This window comes from Symphalangus syndactylus, chromosome 6, assembly GCF_028878055.3.
Source record: "Symphalangus syndactylus isolate Jambi chromosome 6, NHGRI_mSymSyn1-v2.1_pri, whole genome shotgun sequence".
In the NCBI taxonomy this organism is placed as follows: Eukaryota; Metazoa; Chordata; class Mammalia; order Primates; family Hylobatidae; genus Symphalangus; species Symphalangus syndactylus.
This window is the reverse complement of record NC_072428.2, coordinates 130,392,238-130,406,689: the sequence shown is the minus strand read 5'-3', so window position 1 is coordinate 130,406,689 and position 14,452 is coordinate 130,392,238. Positions and strand designations below refer to the sequence as shown.

Here is a 14,452-nt window from a genome sequence, read left to right as displayed (position 1 = left end):
GAAAGCTTTGATGACTCGCTTTTGGATGCATTACGTTTTACCTCTACTGCCCAGATGATGAAGAGCAGACGCTTGGTCATTGAGTGTGGAGTTCAAGGTGTAGGTTCAGTCTGAAGATACACGTTTTTGGAGTCCTTGGCCTTTATTATTATTATGTTTTTAATTTTTTATTTTTGAGACAGAGTTTTGCGCTTGTTGCCCAGGCTGGAGTGCAATTGCACGATCTCTGCTCACCACAACCTCCACCTCCCGGGTTCAAGCAATTCTCCTGCCTCAGCCTCCTGAGTAGCTGGGATTGCAGGCATGCATCACCACGCCCAGCTAATTTTGTATTTTTTTAGTAGAGACTGGGTTTCTCCATGTTGGTCAGGCTGATCTCGAACACCCGACCTCAGATGATCCGCCTGCCTCGGCCTCCCAAAGTGCTGGGATTACAGGTGTGAGCCACCGCGCTCAGAGTCCTTGGCCTTTAGATGATTTATAGATCAAAACTGTGAGGCTGCATGAATTGATCAAGAGAACAGGCGAGGGCGGGGAAGAGGTGTGAAGCCTGAGCCTTAGGGCTTCCAGTCCTCAGAGGTGGGTGAGGAATGGGCCAGGTGGCGGGGTTGGAGTGGTAAGGAGGGTGGGGCTGGGCGCAGTGGCCCATGCCTGTAATCCTAGCACTTTGGGAGACCGAGGCGGGTGGATAACTTGGGGTCAGGAGTTTGAGACCATCCTGGCCAGCATGAAGAAACCCCATTTCCAATAAAAATACAAAAATTAGCCAGATGTGGGTTCCTGTAGTCCCAGCTTCTTGGGAGGCTGAGGCAGGAGAATTGCTTGAACCCGGGAGGAGGAGGTTGCAGTGAGCCGAGATTGCGCCATTGCACTCCAGCCTGGATGACAAAATGAGACTCCATCTCAAAAAGAAAAAAAAAAAAAAGGAAGGCGGGATCCTGGAGAGGTAGCATCCTGGGAGACATTCCATGGTGGCGAGGAATCATTCAGCATCAGGATAGGCAGCTGGCGTCTCTGCCTGGCTGTAGGAACAGCTGTGGTGGATGCCACATTAGAGTTCTGGAGCTGGTAGTGGCAGCAGCTGGAATGTGGACTGTGAGAGGAGCCTTCCTTTTCTCCCCAGCATATAAGATGCTGTCTTTAAGTATGCCTCATTTCTGTCTGTAAGTGTGCCTTATTAAAAATGCCTTTTAATTCTCAATGTCCAGGCAATGTGAAATACTGGGTAAAAGTTCTGAAGTAGTTCCTAAATGTTTATTTGGTTATTTTTATTTATTTATTTATTTAATTTTATTTTATTATTATTTTTTGAGACCTAGTCTTGCTCTGTTGCCCAGGCTGGAGTGCAATGGTGCGATCTCAGCTCACTGCAACCTCCGCCTCCTAGTTCCAGTGATTCTCTTGCCTCAGCCTCCTGGGTAGCTGGGATTACAGGTGCACACCATCATGCCCAGCTAATGTTTGTATTTTTAGTAGAGACGGGGTTTCACCATGTTGGCCAGGCTGTCTCAAACTCCTGTCCTCAGTTGAACCATTTACTGCTGCCTTCCAAAGTGCTGGGATTACAGGCGTTAGCTACCATGCCTGGCCTATTTTTTTTTTTTTTTTTTTTTGAGACGGAGTCTCGCTGTGTTGCCCAGGCTGGAGTGCAGTGGCATAATCTTGGCTCACTGCAACCTCTGGCCCCTGGGTTCAAGCAATTCTGCTGCTTCAGCCTCCCGAGTAGCTGGGACTGCAGACGTGCCACCATGCCCTGCTAATTTTTTTTGTATTTTTAGTAGAGATGGGGTTTCACCGTGTTGGTCAGGCTGGTCTCGAACTCCTGACCTCAAATGATCCGCCCACCTCGGCCTTCCAAAGTGCTGGGATTACAGGTGTGAGCCACTGCACCCAGTCTATTTGGTTAATTATTTTTTATTTTTTATTTTTTTTTGAGACGGAGTCTCGCTGTGTCCCCCAGGCTGGAGTGCAATGGCGGGATCTCCGCTCACTGCAAGCTCCACCCCCTGGGTTCACGCCATTCTCTTGCCTCAGCCTCCCAAGTATCTGAGACTACAGGCGCCCGCCACAACGCCTGGCTAATTTTTTGTATATTTAGTAGAGACGAGGTTTCACCGTGTTAGCCAGGATGGTCTCGATCTCCTGACCTCATGATCCACCCGCCTCGGCCTCCCAAAGTGCTAGGATTACAGGCTTGAGCCACTGTGCCCGGCCTGGTTAATTATTAAGAGTATCTTTTCTTCAAAGAGGAAACAGAGAAATGGTTGGAACAGTTCTTTGGTCATTCATTTAGTCTACCTCCTCACCTTGGGTATTTTCTATATAAAATCCCCATGTAGAGGCACAGGAGCTGGTGACAGGGTGCTCACTTCTCTTCGAGCCACTCATTTCTTTCAGGGACCAGTTTAAGAGGCAGTGTAGTCTAACTAGCTGTGTTAAACTTGGTTGCGAAGTAGAATTTAACCCTTTTTTGTTTAGTTTCCTCATCTATAGAGTCATCTATAGGACTAGATTTAGGACATAAAAGATCAATGCCATGAAAAATCAATGGTCATGGTTTTTTTTTTTATCTTGAGCTGCACTTCCTTCTGTAACTTATGGGCATTTTGCTTTCTGCAGCAAAACAGAATGTATTGATTCTGGCGGGGCACGGTGGCTCACACCTGTAATCCCAGTACGTTGGGAGGCCAAGGGGGCAGATCACCTAAGGTCAGGAGTTTGAGACCAGCCTAGTCAACATGGCAAAACCCCATCTCTACTGAAAATACGAAAATTAGCCAGGCAAATTCAGTTAGGACCAGGTGTTTCTAATAAATTGACTATCTCTAAAACTTGGCTGGGCGTGGTGTCTCACGCCTATAATCCTAGCAACCTCTCCAGCATATAAGATGGGAGTGGGGAGAATTGCTTGAGGCCAATAGTTCAAGACCAAACTGGCCAACATAGCAAGAACCCATCTCTAAAAAAACAAAAATTGGCCGAGTGCAGGCTTGTAGTCCCAGCTACTCGGGAGGCTAAGGCAGGAGAATTGTTCGAACCTAGGAGGCAGAGGCTGCAGTGAGCCAAGATCACATCATTGCATTCCAGCCTGGATGACAGAGTGAGACACTGTCTCAAAAAAAAAAAAAAAGCATGTATTGTTCTGTCATCTGAAGTAGAATTGAGATTTTCTTCATCCCTTTTGTTCTGTGTAGCATAAGTCCATGTGAGGGGCAGCTAGACAGCATAGAATCTACTTTAAGGCTGACATGCTTCTCTTAGGATGAGGAAGCTTGATGATAATGAGGGAGAAACATTCATATTTAAATTTTTCTTCTCATTTTTTTTTTTGAAATGGAGTCTCACTCTATCGCCCAGGCTGCTGGAGTACAGTGGCGCCATCTCGGCTCACTGCAAGCCCCGCCTCCTCGGTTCAAGTGATTCTCCTGCCTCAGCCTCCCGAGTTGCTGGGATTACAGGCGCGAGCCACCGTGCCCTTCTTAGTAGAGAGAGGGTTTCACCATGTTGGTCAGGCTGGTCTTGAACTCTTCACCTTAGGTGATCCACCCGCCTCGGCCTCCCAAAGTGCTGGGATTACAGATGTGAGCTACTGCACTCGGCCAGTTTTTTTTTTTAGAGATGGGTTCTTGCTATGTTGGCCAGTTTGGTCTTGAACTATTGGCCTCAAGCAATTCTCCCCACTCCCAAAGTGCTAGGATTACAGGCGTGAGACACCATGCCCAGCCAAGTTTTAGAGATAGTCAATTTATTAGAACACCTGGTCCTAACTGAATTTAGGTTTTCAGTCAAGATATTTTATATATTTATGGAAGAAACCTAAAGTGTGCTGCGCTTAAGGTCTTCAGTCTCACTTCCTGCCATGATCTCAGCATTTTAATTTCTGCCACTCAGTGGGAGGACAGCAGAAGGCAGAACCTGTCTCCAGCTAATTATTGTCTCTGCCTTCCTACTCTCCCTGCCTTGGGATGTCATGAAACCCAAGGGTCAGATTCAACAGGCAGCTAGTGTGCCCTGGAACCTTCTATTCCACTTTTTACAAGGTTGGAACTGAAACTGCAGGGCGCGTGGTAACACATGTTAACCCGGAGTGCAGATGGCTAAGAGGAATCCCTTTGGGAGAGCTTATCACTGACGGGTAGGAATTAATCTAGTCTAGAAAATGAAATATATTTGTGTGCTTGTTTTATTAGAGTCATTCTTATTTATTTATTTTTTTCCAGTTAGGGAATCAAGTAAAACCAAAGTTTGCCCTGAACTTTGGTGTGTTTGTGGTGGAGTGTGCAGAAGCCCGCTGCCATTTCTTTTTTTTTTTTTTTTCCTTCCATTTTCATAACTTTTTTGTTTTCACTGTATTACTGACCCTGTTATCCAGCCCACTGCCATTTCATGAAACATTTGTGAAACTCCTGTAGACAGGTAGCCTAGGCATGTGAATAAGAGTTAATTTTAAATAATATCTGTGTTTGTCTCATTTGCTTTGCAGTGCATGTTACTTTTTCATACTATGTTATTATTTAGAGCTGTAAAAGAAAATGCTTTATTTTTAGGGCCTTTTCATCAGTGGCATCGTTGGGGATCGGTTGAATTTGCGATGGGTTCTGTCTTTCGGCATGTGCTCTTCTGCATTAGTGGTAAGTTGAAAAGGTCTTATTATTATTATTTTGGTCAGATATTTTAGAATCTAAGTAATCTCCCTACTTTTCTGTAGAAAAGAATAGTAAGATTAATCCTCATTGTTCGAATTCCTCATTTGCCTTTTCATTTAGATGAGTCTTTTTTTTTTTTTCCCCTGAGACAGAATCTTGCTCTGTTACCCCAGGCTGGAGTGCAATGGTGCCGTCTTAGCTCACTGCAACCTCTGCCTCCCGTGTTCAAGCGATTCTCCTGCCTCAGCCTCCTGAGTAGCTGGGACTATAGGTGCAGGTCACCATGCCTGGGTGATTTTTGTATTTTTAGTAGAGATGGGGTTTCACCATTTTGGCCAGGCTTATCTCCTGGCCTCAGGTGATCCTCCTGCCTTGGCCTCCCAAAGTGCTGGGATTCCAGGCTTGAGCCATTGCGCCTGGCCAGATGAGTCTTTTTAAAGTAAGATTCTAATCAGGTCCTTTTGTTGTCCCTCAGGCACCAGCAGAGTTAATTAATAGTCTGAATAAATGGCCTGGCGTTCACTAGACCCTGGCCCCAGCCTGCCTTCCCATCATATTTGTCACTGCTTCATCCCTTTGCTCCAGCCAAGCTGGACTGCTTTCCAGGCTGCTAACATCCTGCTCCTTTCTTTCTTTTTTTTTTTTTTTTTGAGGCGGAGTTTCGCTCTTGTTGCCCAGGCTGGAGTGGAATGGCACAATCTCAGCTCACCACAACCTCTGCCTCCCAGGTTCAAGCGATTCTCATGCCTCAGCCTCTTGAGTAGCTGGGATTACAAGCATGCGCCACCACACCTGACTAACTTTTTTATTTTTAGTAAAGACAGGGGTTTCTCCATGTTGGTCAGGCTGGTCTCGAACTCCCGACCTCAGGTGATCCGCCCACCTCACCCTCCCAAAGTGCTGGGATTACAGGTGTGAGCCACCGTGCCTGGCCCTATCCTGCTCCTTTCTGTCTCGGTGCTTTTGTTCCTTCTGTTCTGCCTGCCTTGGATGGTCCCCTTTTCAGCTCTCCATAGTCCAACTCACAGTCTCCTTCAAGCATTGGCCAAATGACACCTCTTTGAGAATGTCAGTCACTCTTCTGAGCTCCCGTGCCTGTTTCTTTGCAGGCACTTGAGACAGTCTGCTGCTTAGCTTGGTTATTTCTGTTTCAGTCTTGCTTTCTGTTAGGGCGGTCATGCAGTGGTTAAAATCACAGATTCCCTAGACCAGGACAGCCTGGGTTTCTGTCTGTCTTCTGTAGTTTCCTAACTTATGATTTCTGTGAGCTTCAGAGGGAGATATGCATATTAGCTCTCCCCGGATGGCAGTGAGAACTGTGAGTTTCTGTATGTGAGGCATTTGAAACAAGTGCTGTGTAGGGGAGGATCCATATCTGATTAATCTCTCTCTTTTTTTTTTTTTTGAAACGGAGTCTTGCTCTGTCACCCAGGCTGTAGTGCAGTGGCGTGATCTTGGCTCACTGCAACCTCCACTTCCCAGATTCAAGCCATTCTCCTGCTTCAGCCTCCTGAGTAGCTGGGACTACAGGTGTGCACCACCATTCCCGGCTAATTTTTGTATTTTTAGTAGAGTCAGGGTTTTACCATGTTGGCCAGGCTAGTCTTGAACTCCTGACCTCAGGTGATCTGCCCACCCCAGCTTCCCAAAGTGCTGGGATTACAGAGGTGAGCCACCGTGCCCGGCCTCCATATCTGACTAATCGTCATTGCTTACTAGCTTCTAGTCAGGAATTTCTGTTGATTAAATGAAACCATGGAGTTTAGTTAGTCCCTAATTTAATATGATTATTATTTTTTTAGAGATAAGGTCTCGATTTGCTGCCCAGGCTGGAGTGCAGCGGTGTGATCTTGCAGCCTTGAACTCCCAAGCTCGAGCAGTCCTCCCACTTTAGCCTCCCGAGTAGCCGGGACTGTAGGTGTGTACCATCATGCTCAGCTAATTTTTTAATTTTTCAGTCATGGCATCTCACTATATTGCCCAGGTTGTTCCTTGAACTCCTGGCCTTAAGTGATCCTCCCTCCTTTGCCTCCCCAAACACTGGAATTACAGGCACAAGTCCCTGCGTTTGGCCTACTATTGTTTATCAGTGTTTGTCATTTGAGTGTAAGTAAAACCTTTTTTTCCCCTTGACATTTTAGAGATGGAAGCACTTTATTTATGAGTTGCTCACCCATACATAATAAACATATCATTTTAAAACCTGTGTACAGACTTTTTTGTGTTTTATATATTTTTTAAAAACTGCAGTTTGTACATAAACTTGCCCTTTTTAAGCATATTGTTCAGACTTTCAACAAATGAGTAGTTCTGTGACCTCCCCTCCTTTCTCCAGCCCCTGGCAACCCCTGATCATTTTTCTGTGTACAGTTTTGCTTATTCCAGAATGTCTTATAACTGGAACTAGACAGTATTATACATACTATTTTTTAATCATGCAGGGTATTCTCAAAATATAGTTTGACTGTAGATAAAATGTCCACTTGAGCAAAATGCCTGGAAAAATGCAGCCCCTTGATGAAAGCTGCTAAATGATTCAGCAGATCACAAGTTTGATAGGTTTCGCTTTCATTGATTAACTCAGGAGCTGTAGCCATACAGTGGCTGGCACTCGCCCCGTGCCTCTGCCCATAGCGGTGCCTGGCACTGCTCCGGGAAAGGTGGCCTCCCTGGGCTCGTTCTGTCCTCACAGCAGCCCTCTGGAGGTTGCTGTTCCCTCCACATGCACAGTCTGAGGGTGAGGAGATGGAAATAGATGTAAAATGAGGAATTCACTTTTTAGCTTTGAAGATGTCAGTTGGAGGGCTGATAGCTTCATGACTTTATGTCTTTGGCATCTCCTCCTCTCTGGTGGGCAGTGATTGGGTGGCTGCCTCCTCATTGCAGCTCTGAGCAGGATCTTTGTGATGCTGGCCACCGGACTTACAGGCACTGGCTGTGTGAGTGTATCCTTCACGTGGTCTCTACTCTGAAGCAAGTGGGTAGAGTGGCGTCCACTGAAAGTGTCAGTGTGGCTGTTACATATTCCTTTTGTTTCCTCCTCTTCAAGGTGTTTGTCTTTGGCGCACTCACAGAATGGCTGCATTTCTACAACAAATGGCTGTACTGCTGCCTGTGGATTGTGAACGGCCTGCTGCAGTCCACTGGTTGGCCCTGTGTGGTTGCTGTTATGGGCAACTGGTTTGGGAAAGCTGGGTATGGTACTTCCTTCCTCTCTGATTTCTCTGTTTAGGTGGTTTCCATGATGGATTTTTCAGACTTGGCAAAGTCAGTTACTTTGATGCCTTAGATACCACCCACATCTTTCGTTAGCAAGTCAGAGTTGTTCAGGGAGAGAGGGTTTCACATCAGTGTGCGTTGGAAATGGCGTGGACCTTAGAAGTGATCCTGCCCAGGAGACACACTCCTACCACTCTTTGGGCTGTGGGCAGATTCCAAGTGTGGGCCAAGGCAGGAGGTCTCAATTTTTTATTTTACTCGTCGTTTCTTTAGAGAACATAAAAATCTCATTTACTATCCGTCGTGTATCTTCCTTTGGGTTTTGCCTTCCCTGCCCTTTTTTGAGAGTGATCTTATTTAACCTTTTTACATTAAAGATAAGGAAATTGAGGTCAAAGGTTATTCATGTTGACCTGCCCAAGGTCATGTAACAAGGGCTCTAATTAGATTCAGATGAAGAACGCCAGACTTTGGGGCTTGATCAAATGGGATATTTTTTCCCCCTAAACCTTCAAGGAGCTTTTTTTTTCTTTTTTGTTGTTGAGACAGAGTCTTGTTCTGTCGCCAGGCTGGAGTGCAGTGGGGTGATCTCGGCTCACTGCAACCTTCGCCTCCCGGGTTCGAGTGATTCTCCTGCCTCAGCTTCCCGAGTAGCTGGGACTACAGGCGTGTACCACCATGTCCAGCTAATTTTTTTTTTTTTTTTTTGAGATGGAGTTTTGCTCTTATTGCCCATTGCAATGGTGCAATCTCGGCTCACTGCAACCTCCACCTCCCAGGTTCAAGCAATTCCCCTGCTGTAGCCTCCTGAGTAGCTGGGATTACAGGCATGTGTCCCCACACCTGGCTAGTTTTGCATTTTTAGTACAGATGGGGTTTCTCCATGTTGGTCAGGCTAGTCTCGATCTCCTGACCTCAGGTGATTTCGCCTGCCTCGGCCTCCCAAAGTGCTGGGATTACAGGCATGAGCCACCGCGCCCAGCCATAATTTTATATATAAATGGAATCATGTACTCTTTTTTTGAGTCATCTTTTTTTTTTTTTTTTCCTGTAAAGAAAGGGTCTGTGTTGCCCAGGCTGGTCTCAAGTTCCTGGCCTCAAGCTATTCTGCCTTGGCCTCCCAAAGTGCTGGGAATACAGGCATGAGCCACCACGCCCAGGCTTTGTGTCTTCTTTTATTCAGCATAATTAGAAATTTATTCATGTTTATTCATTCACCTGCAGATGAACATTTGGGTTGTTTTCAGTTTTGGGCTATTACAAATAAAGCTCCTGGGAACATTTGTGTACATATCCTTGTGTGGACATATGCTTTCATTTCTTTTGGGTAAATACCTAGGAGTAGAATGGCTGGATCATATGCTAGGTATGTATTTCCTTTTTTGTTTGTTTGTTTTTTTGTTTTTTCCCAAGACGGAGTTTCGCTCTTACTGCCCAGGCTGGAGTGCAATGGCGTGATCTCAGCTCACTGCAACCTCCGCCTCCTGGACTCAAGCGGTTCTCCTGCCTCAGCCTCTCGAGTAGCTGGGATTACAGGCGCCCGCCATCATGCCCAGCTAATTTTTTGTATTTTCAGTAGAGACAGGGTTTCTCCATGTTGGTCAGGCTGGTCTCGAACTCCTGACCTCAGGTGATCCAACCACCTCGGCCTCCCAAAGTGCTGGGATTATAGGCATAGCCACTGCGCCCAACTGTGTTTACCATTTTAAGACACTGGCAGTCTCTTCCAAAGTGGTCATACCATTTTACATTCCCATTAGCAGAGCATAAGGGTTCTTATTGCTCTGTGCCCTTCCCAACACTTGGCGTGCTTGGTGTTTTTTGATTTTAGCCATTCTAATAAGTGTGTAATTATATCGCATTGTTACTTTAATTTCCATTTTTCTAATGTCTAATGACGTTGAGCATCTTTTTAAAAAGTGTTTGCTTTGTTTTGCTTTTGAAACAGGGTCTTGTCCTGTCACTCAGGCTGGAGTACAGTGGTGCGATCTTGGCTCACTGCAACCTCCGCCTCCTGGTTTCCAGTGATTCTCTTGCCTCAGCCTCCCAAGTAGCTGGGATTATAGGTGTGCAGCCACCATGCGCAGCTAATTTTTGTATTTTTAGTAGATACGGGGTTTCATCATGTTGGTCAGGCTAGTCTCAAACTCCTGACCTCAAGTGACCTGCCCACCTCAGGCCTCCCAAAGGCTGGGATTACAGGTGTGAGCCACCTCGCCTGGCCAATTGAGTGTTTTTTCATGTGCTTATTTGTATATTTTTTTGTGTGAAGTATCTATTAAAATCTTTTGCCCACCTTTCAAAGACTTTGTATTTTGAGATGATTGTAGATTCATACTTTTTAACATTCTATTGCATTGTCTGTTGTCATATTTTATCGAGTTTTGGGAGCCTTATATTCTGGATAGTTGTTTTTTTTTTTTTGGGTGGTGGAGTCTCACTCTGTTGCCAAGGCTGGAGTGCAGTGGCGTGATCTCGGCTTACTGCAACCTCCGCCTCATGGGTTGAAGCTATTCTCTTGCCTCAGCCTTCCGAGTAGCTGGGATTACAGGCACATGCCACCACGCTCAGCTGATTTTGTATTTTTAGTAGAGATGGGGTTTCTGCATGTTGGTCAGGCTGGTCTCGAACTCCTGACCTCAGGTGATCTGCCCACCTTAGCCTCCCAAAGTACTGGGATTACAGGTGTGAACCACTGCGCCCAGCTCATTTTTGTGTATTTTTAAAAACTTTTTAAATAGCATGTTTAGTCTGGGTAGTATGCACCTTGGTTGTTTTGGCTGTTTTGTATTTTGAACTGCCCTGAGTATCTCTTCTGACCATGGCCCTTTGTCTCCCACTGTTTTCCATCTTAGACGAGGAGTTGTTTTTGGTCTCTGGAGTGCCTGTGCTTCGGTGGGCAACATTTTGGGAGCATGCCTAGCTTATTCTGTTCTTCAGTATGGTTATGAGGTAGGTATTGTTTTCTAGCTCTGGTGCTCTCTCTCTCTCTATGTGTGTGCACATGTGTGTTGCTTTTTATGTATTAAATAATACTGTGGCCATTTAAAACTATGTAGAACTGTGTCTGGATAGGGCAAGGCTTGTATTAAAAATAGACAAACTTCTGGCCGGGCGTGGTGGCTCACGCCTGTAACCCCAGCACTTTGGGAGGCCAAGGCAGGTGGATCACCCGAGGTCGGGAGTTTGAGACCAGCTTGGCCAACATGGTGAAACCTTGTCTCTACTCAAAAAATACAAAAATTAGCTGGGTGTGGTGGCACATGCCTATAATTCCAGCTACTCTGGAGGCTGAGGCAGGAGAATCATTTGAACCCAGGAGGTGGAGGTTGCAGTGAGCCAAGGTCACACTGCTTCACTCCAGCCTGGGTGACAGAGTGAGACTCCATTCAGAAATAAATAAATTAAAAAAAAAAAGTAGACAAACTTCTGATATATTAATTAAAAGTACATAAACTTCTGATATATTCAAACACATAAAAAATTATTCATAACAAAAACACTATGGAGAGTCTAAAGGCATATAACCACTTGAGAAGTATTTGCAACTCATGTTACAGATAAAGGACTAATCTGGGTCAGGCATGGTGGCTCACACCTGTAATCCCAGCACTTTGGGAGACTGAAGTAGAAGGATCACTTGAGCCCAGGAGTTCAAGATCAGCCTGGGCAATATAATGAGACCTTGTATCTACAAAAAAACTAAAAAATTCGCTGAGTGTGGGGGGTGTATGCCTGTAGTCCCTGCTATTCAGGAGGCTGAGGTGGGAGGATTGATTGCTTGAGCCTGGGAGCTGGAGGGTACAGTGAGCCAAGACACACCACTGCACTCCAATCTTGGTGATGGAGCAAGACCCTGTCTCAAAAAAGAAAACACCAAAAAGCAAAGACTAATCCCCCTAATATGTAAAGAGCATCCATGAATTGATAAGCAAAAGACCAACAACAGAAAGATACAGAATTTGAATGTATAGTTCATGTAAAAGATGTAGAAATGGCTTGTAAACATATGTAAAATATTGTACTCACTGCTTATTCATTTAATAAATATTTAACTCCCTATATGTGCTCTTAGAACTATAGAATATAGAACTGACCAACAGAGACAAAAATCTCTGTTCTTATGGAACTTAGGCAGCAGGGAAATGCAAATTAAAGCTATGTTGTTTAAAAAAAAAAAAGGAAGAAAAACTATACTGTATACTTATTAGACTTTTAAAAATCCAAAAGTTTGAAAACATGTTCTACTTGTAAGAACCTGAAGAGACAGGCATTGCAGTTGAAAGACTAACAGAGTCACTAACTCCTGGAGGGGTCAATATGAAAGCGTCTGTCAAAATTACAACTATGCACACTGAGTAGTTCCACCTCCAGGAATTATTCACACAGATGAATAGACTGAAACACATGCAAATGATGCATCTACAAGATTCTTTATTTTGGCATTGTTTATAATAGCCAAAGAGTGAACACAACTGTCAGCGACAGGGTCATAGTTCACCCATGGTAAACCTGTTCAAAGCAATGCTGTGCACCTGTGAAGTCGAATGAGGAAGCTCTGTATGAACTGTTAGAGAGCAGTGCACTGCAACAATCTCAAAAATGTGCTAAGTGGGCCGGGCGTGGTGGCTCACTCCTGTCTGTAATCTCAGCACTTTGGGAGGCCGAGGCAGGTGGATCACGAGGTCAGGAGTTCAAGACCAGCCTGGCCAACATGATGAAACCCTGTCTCTACTAAAAATACAAAAATTAGCCGGGCATGTTCACAGGCACCTGTATTCCCAGCTACTCCAGAGGCTGAGGCAGAGAATTGCTTGAACCCGAGAGGCAGAGGTTGCAGTGAGCCAAGATCGCGCCACTGCTGTCCAGCCTGAGTGACAAAGCGAGACTCCGTCTCAAAAAAAAAAAAATAATGTGCTAAGTGAAGACAGCAAGGATGCAAAACTGTGTATTGAATGCCATTTGTGTAAGAAGGAAGAATGAAAGAGAATATGCTTGTATTAGCTTGTATGTTTCCAAAACAATTTCTGGGCAGTAAAAATGAACAACAATGGTTATATGTTGGGAAAATTGGGAGAATTGAGCAGATGGGGAAGGTGGGGTAGGAGGGAGAGCTTTTACTGTACTTTTTTTTTTTTTTTTCCAAGACAGAGTCTCACTCTGTCACCCAGGCTGGAGTGCAATGGCATGATCTCAGCTCACCGCAACCTCCTGGGTTCAGGGGATTCTCCTGCCTCAGCCTCCCGAGTAGCTGGGATTACAGTTGTACGCCATCACGCCTGGGTAATTTTTGTATTTTTAGTAGAGATGGGGTTTCACCATGTTGGCCAGGCTAGACTCGAACTCCTGACCTCAGGTGATCTGCCCACCTCGGCCTCCCAAAGTGCTGGGATTATAGGCATGAGCCGCTGTGCCCAGCTTTACTGTACATCTTATTCCTCTATTGCTTGAATCATGTGAATATATTACCTACTCAAAAACCTAAATTATTCAAAGTAAGTTTGCTCTTTTAAAAGGTAGATACATTTTTAAACAGCTCACCAAGAATTTTGGTGTAGTTAGGGTCATTGAGAAGTCCTTCATTCCCTTCATTCATGGCCACCTTTATTCTAGGCTTCTTAGCCTCACACCTGGATTGTATAGTTGGTTCAGATGAAAATTTCAGTTCACCTTCTGTGCTGCTCTCAGATTTGACTTCTGGAAACACTGCTTTAATTTTGTCACTCATTGGTTTAAAAATTCAGTGTCCACATCAGGTTCCATTCTCTGTTAAATAAAAATTCAGCTGTGCAGCCTGGGGGTTGAGAGTCTTTAATCTAGCTGTCACCTTTCCAAATCAGTTTTCTTCCCTATTATCACCTAGCAGAAACCCTCTCCTTGAGTCGTGCAATAAGCTTTCTCTCTCCTTCCACCCTGTGCCTTTGCTTACCGTGTGCCTGGAAAGATGGGCAATTGGCTTTGATTTTCCGTTCTTCCCTAAGACATTGTCTTACTGCTTCAGCCTCTTCAGCTCTTTCCTTCATCTGGATTCCTGTGTATGTTTCTCAGTAGGATTGGGCCTTCTCATTTATTCAACTACATGGTGCTTTATAATATTGTCTCATGTATTTAATCTCCTCAACTGTAATGTAATATCTTCAAGGGCAGATACTGTCTTTTATGGGAGGCTGTGTGATGCAAAGAACTAGATTTTTGGAGCTTGTCTAATTTCACAATCATAATAGTACCACTTAGTATCCAGGGGACCTTAAATTCTCCTCTCTGAGCCTCATAGAATCACCAGGAAGAGGCCGGGTGCAGTGGCTCACGCTTGTAATCCCAGCACTTTGGGAGGCCGAGGCGGGCGGATCACGAGGTCAGGAGATCGAGACCACGGTGAAACCCCGTCTCTACTAAAAATACAAAAAAAAATTAGCCGGGCGTGGTGGCGGGCGCCTGTAGTCCCAGCTACTCGGAGAGGCTGAGGCAGGAGAATGGCGGGAACCCGGGAGGCGGAGCTTGCAGTGAGCCGAGATTGCACCACTGCACTCCAGCCTGGGCGACAGAGGGAGACTCCGTCTCAAAAAAAAAAAAAAAAGAATCACCAG

At 45.2% G+C, this 14,452-nt stretch overlaps 1 protein-coding gene across 14 annotated transcripts in view; it reads left to right on the top strand.

The window, feature by feature from the left end:
• Positions 1–14,452, top strand: part of SLC37A3 (solute carrier family 37 member 3) — a 77,512-nt gene that overhangs the window by 21,037 nt on the left and 42,023 nt on the right. For 12 of the 14 annotated variants that reach the window (XM_055284244.2, XM_055284241.2, XM_055284238.2 and 9 more), the window contains exons 5-7: positions 4,548–4,631; positions 7,696–7,841; positions 10,721–10,817. In XM_055284244.2, the coding sequence (XP_055140219.1) occupies positions 4,548–4,631; positions 7,696–7,841; positions 10,721–10,817 (327 nt within the window). The remainder of the gene's footprint in view (positions 1–4,547; positions 4,632–7,695; positions 7,842–10,720; positions 10,818–14,452) is intronic. The other 2 variants (XM_055284247.1, XM_063641661.1) reach the window with 1 other exon arrangement.